Source organism: Anolis carolinensis, chromosome 1 (assembly GCF_035594765.1).
Source record: "Anolis carolinensis isolate JA03-04 chromosome 1, rAnoCar3.1.pri, whole genome shotgun sequence".
Lineage (NCBI taxonomy): Eukaryota > Metazoa > Chordata > Lepidosauria > Squamata > Dactyloidae > Anolis > Anolis carolinensis.
The window spans coordinates 343,417,766-343,432,167 of NC_085841.1; the positions used below are offsets into that span (position 1 = coordinate 343,417,766).

Genomic DNA, 14,402 nt, shown 5'->3' on the forward strand with positions numbered 1-14,402 from the left:
CACAAGTTTGATTGAAATGTTCTCTCTGGGAATTTCTGGGTCCTCCACTGTAAAACTATGATCATTTTTTTGCTGGAAGTTGACCACAGAGTTGCATTGGAGGAGCTAGAGATTCTGCTGTGCTGGGAACAGTCACTATGTTTCTTGGGCCAAATAGCATAGGTAGTTCTGGATAACACAGCCAGCCATGGAGAGGTACGTTTCTATTTGGAAAATGCTGATTTAGGGAGTGGAAATAAGGAATCTTTGCACATACTGGGAGTTCCATGAGAATACAATAAAACCCTCATAATCATGGGAGATACGATCTGGCCTAGCTGTGGTTTTGTGAAACTATATATGATTGAATGCCATTAAATTCCCTCATTTCCAGTGCCAGAATACAACAGAGTTGAGTTGGAAGATCTAGAGCAGTGGTTCTCAACTTGTGGGTTCCCAGGTGTTTTGGCCTACAACTCCCAGAAATCCCTGCCAGTTTACCAGCTGTTAGTATTTCTGGGAGTTAAAGGCCAAAACATCTGGGAACCCATAGATTGAGAATCACTGTTCTAGAGATTCCTAAAGAGGTATATTTTCTAGAAATTTTCTATATCCTCTAAAGCAACTATATAGTAACTTTTAGAGGAGGTACACTATAAAATCACCCAGAGGACCCAAAAATGGCTAGAGAGATCAATTTCACCCAGGTTCAAGTAGGTAAAACAACAGACTTGGGTTCTGCAATTATGGAGATCTTACTTCAGGATGGGGAAATTATCATGAAGATCTCCCCTGCTCTCACTCTTTTTTTGTATGGAAAAGACAGGAACAAAATCAGGGAGTTTCTGAGTTTTCTTTTCTCTCAGGATGGACTCAAAGATACACTTAAAGTTCATACAAAGATTCTGTTGGGTTTTTTTTTAATGAAAAGAACTTGTTGCCATGTTAAAGACATAAAGTGAAACTGGATTCCTACCATCATGTTGGATACATTTTTCCCACCAAAATAAGCAGAGGGGGACAAAAAGTATGACAGAGATCTTATTAAATGTGAACATCTAGAAGTGCAAATCAGTTGTACATCCTGTGATTGCCATTTTTGTATGCCCTCCAAAGCCAGTAATGAAGTTGAAATTCTTTAAGGCATGATGAAACATCTAAGATGCAGGTGTTTTTTTGTTTTTTGTTTTTTAAAAGCACATAGAACCAGTTTGGGGAGTTAAGTGGGGAATGAGGTTGAGATGAATAGGATCTGGGAAACAGTATACATATATGTGATTTAAGCCTTTCTTTCTGAAAATTCTTTTTGGAGACAATTACTCTACTGACACCAAAGGAAGATTTACTCCCAAATTAAATTCCAGCTTTAAATATTGTGTGCAACTTGTTTCTGAGCAATCATTCATTAGAGGTTATTTGGTTATTAGCATCTTTCCAATAAAATATTGCTTTTTTATATTTTATAGGGAAAGTGCCCTCTTTATGATCACAAAGTACTTCCATGGAGACTCGGTCTACACCCTTAGAGGAAAGAGGTTATGACCCAAATGTGTTGACATTTCTGGGTATCATAAAAGGTGGTTTCCAAGAGTCATGAGCCTGGAATCAATATAGGTGTGACAATTTGCCAGACATTAACTCTCTTAGGAAACACCAGGGGTTGTAAAGGAATTTTTTCAGACAATTTCTCAGCTTCAGTCTACTCAGGGGAGAATGCAATTGCTTTTAGTCTTAATTTAGTGATTTCCAAGTTCTGGTTACATTTCCCTGCAAATTGTTCTAATGCCAGACAGGAACTTAGTGGTTGTTGGGCAGAAATAAATTGCTGTTTTTGGTGGGTATTCCCTTACAGAAAAGTGTGAGTTTCCTTACTCTTCCCTTCATGTAGAAGCCTCAAATTCTCCTAGTTTGCAATATATTTGCTAAATACACCTACTGTTTTGGCTTCTTCCTCAACTTCTGAAGCAAGCCCTGGGCTTTCTCTATTCAATCTCAGAGGGGCAGGAGGGTAGCCGAATGTTTCCCTATTCCATTCAAGCTGGCTTCTTTTCATTATTTCCTGTAGAAATCTCACATTTTACAAGATGCCAGAGAATAAAAGGGAAGTGGAACAGATGGTGAAATTTGAGTTCACCACACAGTACCCTTTACAACTATGTCTGCTGCTCAGCAATGGCTTGTTATAATAAGAGCAAGGGAAGAACTAGGCCAGAAATCTAATGGCCTTACAGAAAGGCATGGTCTCTCTCTGAGAACACCAGTACAACAAAGAACAAGACCAGTTAGGTGTCACAGAACAGCAACTCATTCTGTCCTCATTAACATTCATGACAGGTTGCCAGATCTTTCTCCTGAAAGCAGTGTCTGGATTTTAAAATATTCTTTACAAGGTCTGAGAGAAAGAATCCAACCACTCTGCTTCTCATCTGGTTCACCCAAATTCCTCTTGTGTCCAGTGGGAAAATTATATAACAGTTTTATCCAACCTCATGCTCCTTCAATGAGTCACAATGCAATACCCACCTTCCCCAGTTAACATGGGAGTTGTAGTTCATTGGCACATGGATTTCCACTCCAGGCAAAGGAAAGCTGTTCTGGAGTTTGGCTTGTTACCATCAGATGGGAGGACAAAGTGGCCAGCAAGAGACAATGGACAACATAGAGTATCTACGCTTAAGCCAAGATACGTCCTACTCTATGCTAGGCAGCCCCGTTGTGTAAGTGTGCAAATAAGTCATTATATTTTTTCCATTTTAACTGAAACAGGAAACTAGGGTTACTGGCTTTGAAATCACCTGGGACATTAAGTCAACCTCAAGCCATAGCTTTATATCCTGACCTGTTCTGAAGCCATTAACCAGAGCAGATCTCAGAAGCCATCTGTTACTTGCACCTAGTGGGTGAACCACAGAGAAGTGGAACAAGTTCCTTTTTTTTAGTAACACTTTCAACTCTGCAAAACAGTTCCTCAGTTCAAATGAAACAGGACACTCTACTGTAGTTAATAAAAAACTTCCTGGATTGCTCATTCACTTGTGCAAAAGGAGTAGCAAAAGGGGAGGGTGGAATTGCATGCAGCACATGGGGAAAAAAGCTAATTCCAATTTAGATAGATTGTGCTGAAGACTGTAGGAGATTCTGCATACAGAAATGTGCCCTACCACTGAGTTATGGTCCCTTCTGTCCCCTCCTTTAAAGAAGAGATGGATCCAGTGTTCACACAAATGTAGCTTTTGTTGCTGCACGCCTTGAAGTCATTTCCAACTTATGGTGATCCAAGGTGAACTTATCACATAGTTTTCTGGGAGTGAGAATGTATGACTCATCCACAATTGTTTTTCTAGGATCTAAACAGTTGCTTCTAGGGGTGAGAAATGCTTCTCATATAATATATAAGCAACTCTCTGCCTTGGAGTGTGATGGAGGCTCCTTCCTTGGAGTTTTTTAAACAGAGGGTGGATGGCCATCTGTCAGAAGTACTTAGATTGTGAGTTTCCTGCATGTCAAGGGGTTGGACTAGATGGCCCATGTGGTCTCTTCCAACTTTATTATTGCAACATGTTGTGTGTTGAAATGTGAAATAGCTTATCTGAACTCAGGACTGTGATGAAATTTGAACTACAGCCCTGAGCTTTGTTATAAGGAAGTTGGTATTGCCTTGTCCTTCGATCCAGGCAGCATAATGTTTTGTTCTTGCACTTGATGTTTTGCTAACAAGTGACACAATGCAGCTCTCATTTCCCACTTCAGCTGATCTCCAGCACCCTTGGAGGCTAACAGCTACAGAAGTTGTATAAATTTAGCATCCCTGCCACAGTCTGCCTCCCACCCTCTCCCCTTGGCATTGCCTGATTGTGCAGCGGAGGCTGCTATCCTGTGTTAGTGATTCAGCTGGTTGCCATGGAAATGCCGCGCTGCCACAATCCCGGTATTGTGATGTCGCTGCAGGATCAAGGAGTGGGAAGCTCAAAGTCATGTGACCGGGGACACAATAGAAACGTTATGCTCTTAAGGCCTAGAGAGCAGTGGTTCTCAACCTTTGGCCTTTGAGATGCCTTGACTACAACTCCAGAATCCCTGATCATGGGCTAGGGAGATATAGGAGTAGAAGTTCATATTATTGACACAACAACGTTGTATGACACAGCAAACAAGATAGATATGCTAGATTTCATATCACAAAATCACAAGTCGAACACTTTCCAAGTGTTTAGGACTGTGTGATGTATTTTCGGATGATGCGCGCAGATCCCAATAAGGTGGCCTTTTGCAGTTGGCAGATTGTAATTTTGTCAATGTCTATTGTTTCCAAATGCCGGCTGAGATCTTTTGGCATGGCACCCAATGTGCTGATCACCACCGGGACGACCTGTACTGGTTTCTGCCAGAGTCTTTGAAGTTCATATTATTATTATTGCTACTACTACTATTACTATTATTAATATAAGTATTTGTGTTCCATTTTTATTTCTGTGATTGAGATGTATCTCAGGGCCCTCCCGGACAGCCCTATGTCCCAGAATATCAAGGCAGAAAATCCCACAATATCTGCTTTGAATTGGGTTATCTGTGTCCACACTGCCACATATTCCAGTTCAAAGCAGAAAATGTGGGATTTTATTCAGCTGTGTGGAAGGGGCCTCAGAGACCAAAGGTTGGGACAGCAATTTGTTTTCACTTGAGCCAGGAAAATCTCACCATTGACAATAATGAAGACTGAAGACTGTAGCCCAGAGAAAGGAGCAGGGATGATGGGTACAAAATGAAGGCATTGCCCCTTAAATTAAAAAAAAAATCTTCCCCCAGTTATGTTTTGTTTTAGTTCCCCAGTTTCTAACATTGCAGAAAATGAGATACTGGGTATCATTCATACCTATTTGCATTGGCTTGCCTGCCCCCCCTCTATGGATGCATAAACTGTATTTCTCAATGCCTATCGGAAGTTTTAAGTTATTACAATCCCAGAAATGTGGGGACTGAAGGAAAATTAAGGTGGGGCTTTATTTAGGGAAGCAATTGCATCATTTTGTCCTTTCCCCATATCTGCATCCCTGGGCACCCACTGATATAGAGCACTATGAACAGGTAAAATGTGAGACACAAGAAGGAATTACAGTTTAGAAAAGTTACTTTTTGGACTACAAATCTCACTATCCCTCAGACAGCAGACAGAAACTGGCAGGAATACAAAATATGTCAAGTTAGACCACTGACCCATCTAACTCAGTGTTTTCTACTCTGACAATGGTTCTCCAGAGTTGCAGAGAAGATTCAATAGCATATCAGAGCTGGAGGTATTTTCAACACAAATTCAGATGAGAGAAATGAGATTTTGACTAAACAATCAAGAAAAGTTTCTCAGTGTTAATAATTACTATCTGACAGTGATATAGACTGCCTCAGGAGTATATGTGTTGTGTGTATTTGTGTCACTTGTAAACTTATGGCAAACCCATGATTTTCATAAGTTTTTCTTAAGCATAGTATACTCAGAGGTGGTTTTGCAGTTTCTTTCCTCTAAAACATTGCCTATGGCACCAGGTATCCATTGATGGTCTCCCATCCTAGTACTAACCAGAGCTAACCTTGCTTAGCTTCCAAGATCTGACAGGATTTGGTGCCTTTAAGGTATTTAGGCCAAGTGCTCCTTATTGGATTTTAAAGCAGAGGTTGGATGGCTAATTATCAACAGTGCATTGCTATACAATTGGACTAAATGACCCTTGGGGTATCTTCAGATCTGAGTTCACAGGATTGTTAAAGTCATTTAAACATTCAGCCAAGCCTAGCATGCTTATGGGTAGAAAATTACAGTATCTTTGAAAAGTTGCCATTAATATCTAACAGAATCCAGACTGGCAGCCTAACTTTGCCCATTCATGTTTGCTCTATGTTCATTTTCCTTGCCCTTGGCATTTTGACTAAGTGAGTAAGTGTGGTGCCCTTTACACATGCTACATCTGGTGGTCATTAATAACTCTTTTCAAAATGTATAATAAAAAAATGATTCTGTGAGCAGACAGGAGGGGGAAAATGACAACAGGAGGGAATATAGTGTGCCTGTGAGTACTGCCAACATATTTCTCTGCAGTTACTGCTTTCCCAGCCTTGCCTCCACTGGGAATATTAAAGTTTATGTTGAACGAGGAGAAAGAAACCACAGCACCTTTGTAAGGCAGTGGCAATTTTAAGGCCCGTTCACACTATACAAATATAGCACTATGATTCTGCTTTTACTGCGCTGGCTATATCCCAAGAAATCTTGAAGGCTGTAGTCCCATGAAACACCACAGATGGTTGGCAAAGAATTATAAATATTCCCTTCCGAAATCACAGAATAGAACCATAGCAATTAAAAGGAATCATAGTGATACAATTGTGTAGTGTAAAACTGATCCTGGTTGGGAAAAAACAATGCCTTTTCATGGGCCTGAAACAATTCAAGGCAGCTCCACACAAGGCCCAGAAAGTATACGGAGGGCTCTTTATAAAAAAACCTTTGAGACAACAGGAATTGAGAGAAATCGACCCGCCCAGAAGGCAAAATCACACCTGAAAGAATCATCATGGGGAAAGGGTGTCTCCACTGAAGCTTTCTCACCAATCCTTGTTTCCACAACAAGCCAAATTTTTCAAAATCCAATTATCACTGGGAGAGAAAGTGAGGTGAAATCTTCTGAAGTTTTGGCACAGGCAGCCAAAACATAAAGACAAACAGAACCTATCTTGTTTGTAAGTTGGAGACTGCCTGTATACGTATGTGTAAGTTGACCTCACAATTAGTTGGGGCCTAGTTTGTGGGCTGAAATTATGGATTTTGATGTGACCAGTGGATATGTCACTCTGTGGTGAAGGGAAAAGGCCAGTGCCAGCACAGCTGGCCAGGTCCATCTGTCCAATGCCACCATTTCCTTGTCCAGGGTTTCAAAACGGCCAGAGATAGAGGGCTGGTGCTTCTTTTAGGTTCTTCAGGATGAATTAAGCCATCACCTTTATCCACTCTATTCAAAGAAGGAGATGGTTCCTTTTTTGATAATAGTTAAAATGCAGTATTTTCACACTGACCCATGGATAAGTTGATACAGTTTTTGGGTGAATTTAACTAATATTTCAAGACACCCTTCCTATTGTAGTGATTTCCCATTCTTCAAGTTAAGAGTTCTGTTCTTCCTTCCTACGCCAATAGTTTTCTATTCTTCCTTTTAAAACATGATAGTTATTTTTTATAGATTCTATACAAAGATTCTGGCAGATTAAATTATGAAATCTTCTATAAAAAAATGTCCCTCTTTCTTTTCTTTTTTTAAATTTAGAAATGGTTCCCAGTTTTTGACAAAGTTTTTTGGGTGTTTTTTTTCTTTGTTCATGTAGTGCAGTACTTTGAAGTTTAGTGATTGTGTCTGTTTTTTTTGGCATTCCCAAAAATAATCCAGATTCAAACTCATGGCGCAGCCAGTTAAACGCTGAGCTGCTGAACTTGCTCACCAAAAGGTCGGCAGTTTGAATCCGGGGAGTGGGGTGAACTCCTGCTGTTAGCCCCAGCTTCTACCAACTTAGCAGTTCAAAACCCTGCAAATGTGAGTAGATTAATAGGGGGACTGTAATGGCGCTCCATGCAGTCATGCTGGCCACATGACCTTGAAGACATCTATGGACAACGCTGGGTCTTTGGCTTTGAAATGGAGATGAGCACCATCACTCAGAGTCGGACATGACTAGACTTAATGCCAAGGGAAACCATTACCTTTTAACTGTATCTTTGATTTTAAAATTTCCTGCAATTTTTTTAAACCTTTCCCCATTGCACTTGACTTTTTTTACATTCTAAAAAAATATCACTGGCAGTACAAAATAGATGCTACAAACTTGAATTATACCCAGCCCTGTCCTAAAATCACATGCGATGTAAAGGATGTGAAATGGATGACTTCCAAAATTGGAGATAGTAATCTTTGGCCTTACAAATGTTTTGTGCTATATGTTCTATAATCCCCTCCCACAGGCCATGCCAGTAAAAATCAAAACATTTGTAGAGCCAAGCATTTATTCCTTACCTTTGAATGACTAGCATTGCTCTCAGATGGCTATTTGGTCTATATATGAATGGTGACTGGCTACTAAATAAGATGAAATTGCACATCCTTTCTGTCCATCTGGACTACAAGATTACATCCTGCAGCATTTCAAAGGGAACCAATTACAGCCCTTGTGAATTTAATAAATCCTAATTATTTTGTTTCTACAAACAAAGAGACCTGAATCATTTGGCGCAGCTCAGAGCTTTAATTAGGTTTGAGTACAGCAGAAAATAAATCAAACGCAGCTACTGAACTCATAAACAACCTTTCATTTGACACTAAGTATACTGCTGGAATACTTTCAACAACTTGGAAGTCAACCTTTGAAGCAACATTTATCATCATTATTTTTTAATATTTGTTTTTACAATGCTCTGAAGTATTTTAGAAGCCAGTAGGATATTTTATCACTGTCAATTTATGGACGGGAAAGTCACCAAGCCCTTTGCATTAATTTTCCTCATTTCAATATTCTTGTCTCCCATTTATGGCTAAAATCATAGCAGTGGATATCCCTAATACATTTTCAGTTTTATTCCCCCAGCCTTCAATTTGATCTAGTTAAATGACATTTTAATGGCCAGAGATGAGCAGCTGATTCTGTACAAAAATTGTTAAAACTGATACAAATGTGCCTGTGAATAAATCCTACTTCTAAGAAAACAGGCATTTGATTTCTCTGCATATGGTCAATATTTCAAAAAATATTCTGATTATTTTTAGTAGCCATTTTCTTTGAGCCACAAGGGACAAAGTGTGATAAGAATCCCAAAATAAAACATAGAAGTATGAAAACATTTTTATTTAAAGAAAGATAACTTGGAACCATCCTCTAGAGGCAAATGGTATTTTAAATCCATGCCTGCGTTTTCTACTCAACAATTAAATAAAGCATATATTTTTCCTAGGGGTATAACAAACATTCAAGGAAACATTTCCACCATGAGAGCAACTTCTTCTGGCTGGGTTGGAAGAGATCCATTCATTTTCATAAGGCATTGACTATAGCAATTGTTCTACTTCTTCATGTTATACATGACCAAAGCTTAAAGAATTAAGCAGCCAGGAAACCATGAGGGATAGAATTAATGACACATGAAAAATTAATTCTCCTTTTTATGGGATCATTCTAGGATGGAAAGACTATTTGAAAATATTTTAATAATATTTTGTTTTTATAAAACAGGTTTCTGAGCCTGTAAAGCAGTGGTTCTCAACCTGTGGATCCCCAGATGTTTTGGCATCTAACTCCCAGAAATCCTAACAGCTGGTAAACTGGTTGGGATTTCTGGAAGTTGTGGGCCAAAACACCTGGGGCCCCACAGGCTAAGAACCACTACTGTAAAGAAATATTTTAGGGTTTATCTACATTGTAGAATTAATGCAGTTTGACACCACTTTAATTGCCATGACTCCATGCTATGGAGTCCTGGAAACTGTTACTTAAGAGAGGCACTAGCACTCTTTGGCAGAAAAGCCCATAGGCTCTTGTGTTTCCATAGCACTGAGCCATGGTAGTTACTGTGGCGTCAAACTGCATTCATTCTGCAGTGGAGATGCACCCTTAGACAGGTGAGAATCTTTGCAGTTCTTGATCTATTCTACCCAAGGAAAAATGCCTAAGGGCTTCTTATTACAGAAAATGTCATTCTCTGCACAGAAAATATGTTTGTACAAAAAAATGCTTCCTGTGTAGAACTGTTATTTTATATGCAAAGGGGCATTTTATTTTGCGCAGAATAGTTCCCAAGCACTGAACCAACTAAATAGAAACTGTCCAGTTTGAAATACTTTCTCAGAGCAAAGGAAAATTGGTAAAAGTTATTTGTAGGAAATTGACACAATTTACACCCCTAGCCTATTTTCTCTCTTACCTAAATGGCAGCCAATAGGTTTCCAGAGATGGGGAGCCTTTGGAGGCATTTCAGTGGTATGTTCTATTTACTTCAAACAACTTAACATGATAATAGGGAGCTATTGTATTGTTGTAGTATATTTTCAAATTATTTCAGAATTAAGGCAGCTCCAAGGTGAACCCATCACAGGGGCTTCTTGACATTCATTGAGGCTGAGAGAATGTGATTTGTTCAAGGGCAACCAATGGCTTTTCACAGCTGATTGGAATTTGAACCTTAGCCTCCAAAGTCATGGTTGAAAGTTCAAACCACAGAGTACAAAAGTACTTTTAGTCAACTCAAAATAGGATAGAAGTGAAGGGCCCAGAACTTTACCCTAGATAAAAACAAACTGCTGCAGTATCTCCCAGTTTGTGTTTTCATCCTCTCTAACAATTTTTGCCATCTTGACCACATTCTGATATCACTTAGTCACATATGTCCTGGTTTTCATCTGTGAAATGTTGGAAGGCATGCAGTTCATGGAGTACTTGCAGGAGTGATTTATGAAGCACAGCAAAGCTGGAAAGCTGCACACAAATAGCCTTGTGCTGCTGTGACTAAGCAATAAAAACCCATTTGGAGCACCTACTGAAGTTATGTGAGGTAAGCATGTAATCCTTCCTCCTCTAAATGGTCCCATCGTTCTCTAGAAAACTGGAGGTTCCTGTCTCTTTAAATGTTATGTAGAAGAGGGAATTTCAGTTATTTGGGGGGAGGGAATCTAAAATTAATTAAATTTATCTATTTCAGGATCTTAGGATGGGCGGGAAATGTATCCCTGTAGACTTGAACTTCACTTTTGAAAGTTTTATTGGCAAGCATACAGAAACAACAAGTTCTGTAAAGTGTGTGTATGCATACACACATACATATATATACACACATACATAAGGAGAGAGAGAAAGAGAGAGAGATAATACAGATTCCTTCTTTATTAAATAAATGTTTTAAAATGGCAGCCTTTTCCCCATTACCATAGAATTTATTTATTCAAGATGTGCATTTCTGAGAACAGTTACAGGATGGGATGATTCCATTTCTCAGAACAAGACTACGGTTTGAGAATTTCATGGTTGAATTACACCAGCTATTTTAACCCATGACATTAGTTCCCAAGACAGTTCTGCGGAAGTAGAAGGAACTAGAATAACTTGATAAAATGCTTTTAGAAGACCATTATCTAGCATAAGGAAAAATACCCCAAGTGGAAAATGAAGATAGGAAATTTTAAGGCATGAACAGAAGTGTGAAAAGAAGTGAACTCAAAACAATTTAGTTGTATTCCAGAGCATCTCAAGCCATGGACCACATAATAATGATGGCATCAGAGGGGCACAATGTGCTTTTCTGCAAAATGTCTTGGGATGAGCCTATAAATAGGAGGAGTCCCAGTAGAATATTTTAAATAGTTAAAATAATTTAGATAGCTACCTGGTCTTTCTGTCTCTTAAACCGACATTATACATCCTGGAATTATAGTATTTGGTGCTCACCAAGCTTCCAATCAGGAAGTTAAGAGCATCATTTCACATTAAGCTAAATGGCTGGAAACTAAAGAAAAAACAAATCTCTACCCAGTTCATCAGAGCAGGTGTTAAACATCAATGGGTTAGGTGGACTCAACATACTAATGCTCTATATTTTCAAGCCATCCCCTTATGGGTTTGCTGATGTCAGGATGGAAATTTCTCAGATGACCAGGAGGTAATCTGATACTGTCATTATCACAAAAGTGGAAAGGACATGCCTCTCAGCCCTGAATATAAATTCAAACCCCACTATCCCAACTAAAACTGGAGCCTCCGGTGGTGCAATGGATTAAATCCTTGTGCCAGCAGGACTGCTGAACAACAGGTTGGTGGTTCAAGCGGGTGAGCTCCCTCCATCAGCTCCAGCTCCACATGTGGGGACATGAGATAAGCCTCCCACAAGGATGATAAAATATCCAGGCATCCCCTGGGTAACATCCTTGGAGACGGCTGATTCTCTCACACCAGAAGCTATTTGCAGTTTCTCAAGTCACTCCTGACATGAAAAAAAATCCCAACCAAAAAGTACAAACTGTAGTCTTCCACATGTTACTGTATCACAACTCCCATCAGCTCTAGTCATGATGCCTAAATATGAGGAAGGCATGAGTTATAGATCAGCATCTGGAGGGCCACATATGATGACATGGTGAGCAGTATTCGTCTTGTGAGAACTGAGTTTCACATATGTGAGATAGACTATGGATCCTCTTCCCTTGGCATACTTTATTCTCTGCCAGAATGACTATTTACTTGTTTTGATCTTAGCTTTTTTGCCCAAACACTGTGGATAGTCTTTATCTGTTTTGCCTTTCTTTGATTTGGGATGAAGCAACCTACTAACTAAGACAGGCATATTCAAAGCAGACCTAGAACTGGGCAACTCCCCTGTCATGGAACTTGCTCTTCAGAAAATAGAGCTGAAAAAAACTAAAACAATGATCACCTACTTGTCCTGGTTTGATAAAATAGTAGACACTGCTTCCTTATTAAATTAAAGTTTCCTTCAGAGTTGGACAGCAATGTCCCTATTTTAGAATCCTAAGAATATTTCTGTCTATTGAGTATGTGTGAGCCAGTTAGGTGCAGTGATTTGAGCATTTGACTACGGCTTTGGGGTCAATTCCCCACTTGACCATGGAAATCTATTGGGTGACCTTCAGGGACTCACCACTCTCTGCCCCAGAAAACCTTATGATAAGATTGCCTTAGAATCACCAGAAGACAGAAACAAACTGAAGACATATAATAATGATTGTGTTATGGATGTGTTTCCACACACACACACACTAACACACCTGTTTTGAAGAAATAAAAACATGTTCTTACCTTTCTGAATGCTATTGGCTCTTCTAAAGAACTTGTCATCTGTTAATATAGAACAAAAAAACTCTTTTAGAAAACATGTACCATGGAATCCTAATGGAACCTATAAGTCGAAATTTATCTCACAGGAGAATTGTTATTTACAGTTTCTTGTCAGGCTAAAGCAGCAGGTGATTGTTATTTAATGACCTTTATAGCACACATATCCATTGTAAATGCCAAATAGATTCCCCCCACCCTTGGCAATTTCAGGCAAATCCAACCATGCTGATAACAGAAATAACTATGATTTTACTGACACCTATTGATGAAATATAGTTTTGCAGGAGGTGCCTGCCTAAAATTATATCACAAATAACCTTTTAAAATATATATACTACCCCAATTTTCTATTAGAGCCTGATTACAGGTAGCGAAGTATGTTAAAGCACAGAGCTGCTGAACTGGCAGAACGAAAGGTCCCAGGTTCAAATCCTTTGAGCGGCATGAGCGGCTGCTGTTAGCTCCAGCTTCTGCCAACCTAGCAGTTCGAAAACATGCAAATGAGAGTAGATCAATAGTTACCGCTCCAGTGGGAAGGTAATGGTGCTCCATGCAGTCATGCTGGCCACATGACCTTGGAGGTGTCCACGGACAACGCCAGCTCTTTGGCTTAGAAATGGAGATGAGCACCAACCCCCAGAGTCAGACATGACTGGACTTAACGTCAGGGGAAACCTTTACCTTTACCTTACGGGTGAACAACTTTTTTGTTCTCAAAGTTTTCTTTCGTTCTTTTCCTCTAAGAAAATCTCAGTGAGCACTGGCTATGTGACTAGCCCCCTTTCCCCAAAGACAGAAGTGGGCTGCTGACAAGAAAAGGTTTTGGGTTTTGGAAGATTTCAGATAAGGGGGACTTAACCTGTATCATTTTATAACTATATGTAGGTCTATATTTTTGAAAGGTTTGAAACTGGCTCATGACTGAGACTAGGTGGATCAGTTTTCTTACCCAATATAGCCCTGCATTTTTTAAATTTATAGTCCTATTTAATATGATTTTATGGGTGGCATACAAACAACATCTACATGCAGCCAGAAAGATTCTGCTGAAAAGGTCAAGAATCCCTCTGCTACTAGCTTTTTTCAGATCACAAGACCTACCAATGAATCATGCAATTTTGATTTGTAGAGCATCCATCGGTACCGCAAGTCTTCCAGTTCTTCAGAGCTCCGGACAATGGGCTGAAGACGCAGGAGATCTTCAAAGTGATGCTGTCCCTCAGGAACCCGAGACTGAAGTTCCTGCACAAAATGGGAGAAACTTATGACTATTCTGTCACAGAAAGACAGGATGTGGAAGGCAGAACACATTCTGTTTATGAACTACTTCCAACATTAAGACTTGATCAATACACATTACAGAGACTTGTAGAGCATCCATCATTACCACAGTAATAATAATCGTTTATTAAGTCCCCCAGTTCCTCAGAGCTCTGGGTTGCTGCCACAGTTCAGCAGCAAACTGCCAAATGCACAATAGTCAATAAGCAATTGCACTCTGAGCAATGCAGTAGGTAATAAAATAATCAATTCAATTCAATGGAAAAATA

At 39.5% G+C, this 14,402-nt stretch overlaps 1 protein-coding gene across 6 annotated transcripts in view; it reads right to left on the minus strand.

Annotated features, from left to right (window-relative positions):
* Positions 1-14,402, minus strand: part of syne3 (spectrin repeat containing nuclear envelope family member 3) — a 103,560-nt gene that overhangs the window by 14,024 nt on the left and 75,134 nt on the right. For all 6 annotated transcript variants that reach the window (XM_062968445.1, XM_062968440.1, XM_062968443.1 and 3 more), the window contains 2 exons: positions 13,954-14,094; positions 12,814-12,852 (listed from right to left, as the gene is read on the minus strand). In XM_062968445.1, the coding sequence (XP_062824515.1) occupies positions 12,814-12,852; positions 13,954-14,094 (180 nt within the window). The remainder of the gene's footprint in view (positions 1-12,813; positions 12,853-13,953; positions 14,095-14,402) is intronic.